Source organism: Drosophila subobscura, chromosome A (assembly GCF_008121235.1).
Source record: "Drosophila subobscura isolate 14011-0131.10 chromosome A, UCBerk_Dsub_1.0, whole genome shotgun sequence".
Classification (NCBI taxonomy): Eukaryota; Metazoa; Arthropoda; class Insecta; order Diptera; family Drosophilidae; genus Drosophila; species Drosophila subobscura.
In genome coordinates, this window is record NC_048530.1 from 19,658,984 (window position 1) to 19,661,888 (window position 2,905).

Sequence of the window (2,905 nt, forward strand, 5' to 3'; positions counted from 1 at the left end):
CTAAATACAAATGGAGCACAATTTACGGTTAGTTTGGGCGCAGAATGGTGCAGAGTGGGGTGTCCGAGGGTACTGCTACACCTCGATGACTGCCAATTTTCTGCTACGCTTTCGCTCTCCCCTGCTCTCTCGTGCTCTCCCCTGCTCCCTTTTGCGCACTAGCTTCCTGCATTGTTACATGTCCATCTTCGGTTTTTCTCCACTGTTGGGTGCTTGATTAAGTTACCAACAACAATGGGGCGAAGAAAAAGAACTCCCTAAGAGAGAGAGAGACAAAGCGAGAGTGCCGCTGGGGGAACCGCCTTCGGGCGGCTACTGCGCCTGTCCACAGGCGTCCCTCCCGAATCGATAACCAATAACCAATAACCAATAACGATGAATGTCTGTGTGCCCTGTAGGCGTGCCAGTCAGGTGCAGGATGCGAGCACTGGGATGCCCGGCTTGATGCCGCTGCAGCGTTCCGAGGCCGTGCCGATACCGAGCCGAGGCAGACTTGCCACCCCACCCCCTGATGAGCTGCTGGACGAGTCGAAGCCGATTGGCGGTGAGCTGATTGGGGGCAGGCAGGTGGCGCAGCCCGAGGATATCCTGGAGCTGTCGCAGGATAACGGCCCGGAGGGGGATAACTCGGAAATGGACTTGGGCTTGGACTTGGACCTCGACTTGGAGCTGGAGCCGGAGTTGCTGGCAATCGCCGAGAACTTTGATCCGTTGAGCCAAGCCGATGGCTTCTCGCCGTACTCCTCGCCCGAGCGCGACGTCTCCACCCGCTGGTCCTCGTCCACCGTGTCCCCATCGCCCCCACCGCTGAGGCCCAAGGTCAAGGGTGCAGGATCCAAAGGGCATTCGGGGGCTGGCAAGGGCAGAGGAAAGAGCTACGACCCGGTCTTTCCATACCCCGTAGATATTGCCATGCATCCGCTGCAACGTGTTCACTGTAAGTGTCAGCCTCCCCCCACAAAAGGGATGATCCTCCTTGATAATCTGTTTGATTGTTGCACAGATATCTTCAGTCTGGTGGACAGCATGCACTTGCAGCTGGAGGATCAGAAGCGCAAAATGTCCGTGGAGCTGCCGAAGAAGAACGCCACTGGAGCTGTGCCCAAGACCAAGAACAATCCGAAGGAAATGGTAAAGGAAAATGCACAGGAAAAGGAAAAGGAGAATCTAAATTTGAATCTCAAAAAGAAAACCAAACCGAGCAACATGACTCCCAGTAGCCCGGGAAAACAGCTTCAATCTAATGCCAGCAGCCAGGCAAAGCCCAAAAAGCATTACATCATGAATATCCAGGAGAAACCCATCAATCTTTCATCGAAAACTAATTTTCAGCACAGTCAGTATCAGAGTTAGCCTCACAGTTGGGAAATATTTGTAAAGAAGATTTGTTTGGCATTTCAGTGCTGGAGAAAAACTCGAAGCAGCCGATTGTGAAGCGTCGACAGGACCAGGAAACCGAACCGCTCCTCGACTTTGACACTGAGTGCGAGTTCGGCATGGAGCACCTCGAGCAGTACCGGGCCAAGGCCTCGCGTCGTGACTACGGTGGCCCATTCGATAGTGGCGAAGGTGAGTGAGAAATATTCAAAGTTCGTGGCAAACTTTCACCACTTTCTGTGGTCCGCAGAATACAGCTCCGACAGCTCCCCCGAGGAGCAAACTTCCAAGAAGAAGCTCGCCATGAAGCCGAAAAGTAAGAACAAATCCATTGTTGTGGTTGCCACAATTCACTCGGGTAAGTGCATCCATTGGTGGCTCCTATCAGTAAATAATAAATGCAACCCATCAGAGCCACGCAACTCTGACGACGAAAATCAGGAGAAGGCTGGCGTTGAAAATTCGGCTGGATCCTCCGCTCGCAAAGGTAAGTCCTCGATGGCTGCTCCCCAAAGTCAGTGTCCAAACGCTTAACTTTCAGGTGCCGGCGAAGGTATGCTAATTCCTCCTCCAGAGTGTTTTCCATACGATTTGCGCAGCAATCGCAACCGTCGCGCTGCCATGACTCCACCATCTTCGGATGACTTGATCCAGAGAGATCCCAAATCTACATCGGCCTCCGGCTCTGCCGGGGGCATGCAGTTGCCACGCAATTCCCATGTGGCCTGTAAGTGTTGTGCCAGAAAGTGTCCAAATAGTTGCCCGAATCAGTGTTGTCTCTCTCTATCCTTGACAGGTTCTTCACTGAGCGTCATCGACGAGCAAACACCGAATACATCTGGTAAGTCCGTGCACTTTCCTTTGCCAAACTAACGCTAATCGATGCCTTGTCTTGCCTCTCTCTTTGCAGCCTCCCGCTAGGAACTTCCTGGAGCGCAGCAATTAAAATATACGAAATATATACACACCAAATATCTATCAATCAATTAATCAATCAATCAATGAAATAAATAATACCTTCTGAAATGTAACCGAGGCTTTTGTGACTCCGTGAAAAGGGAACTTCCAAGGCAGGGCCCACCTGGGAGCTTCTCCAAGTCTGCTTCCCCGGTAACTCTTTGCTACTGCGAGGAACTGCGAGGGTTCGTGCTCCGTTCAAATCAATTTGTCTCTCTGCAGAGCTCTGGCTGCCCACTTTCGAGGGAGCGTTAGAAAAATAAGCAGATGTAAGGAAAAACCAAACAAAAAACCGAAGACTAAAGCAAAGATAAAGACACAGAGTTGGTGGGGCGGAGGGTGGCATCAAATCAAAAAACAATTACGCGGCAAATGACATTATCAAATGTCAAATGTCATGTTCGGAAAGGGCCATGCCCTGTCCCCCGCATCTCATCTCATCTGAACTCATCTCATTTCATCTCCCTGCTCCACGCTCCACGCTCCACTGTGTATCTCCGTGGCATCTCCTGGCGAATGCAAAGCAGCTGGCGGCGCATCAAATTTGTTCGAGGCAATTTTTCAATTCATT

At 51.4% G+C, this 2,905-nt stretch overlaps 1 protein-coding gene across 1 annotated transcript; it reads left to right on the forward strand.

The window, feature by feature from the left end:
• Positions 1–375: 375 nt before the first annotated feature.
• LOC117903241 lies at positions 376–2,380 on the forward strand. Its single transcript, XM_034815144.1, has 9 exons — positions 376–567; positions 670–937; positions 1,004–1,336; positions 1,402–1,569; positions 1,628–1,735; positions 1,790–1,864; positions 1,919–2,104; positions 2,174–2,218; positions 2,288–2,380. The coding sequence occupies exons 1-9, from the start codon at positions 376–378 to the stop codon at positions 2,296–2,298; spliced, it is 1,386 nt and encodes a 461-aa protein (XP_034671035.1). The 3' UTR covers positions 2,299–2,380.
• Positions 2,381–2,905: the final 525 nt, after the last annotated feature.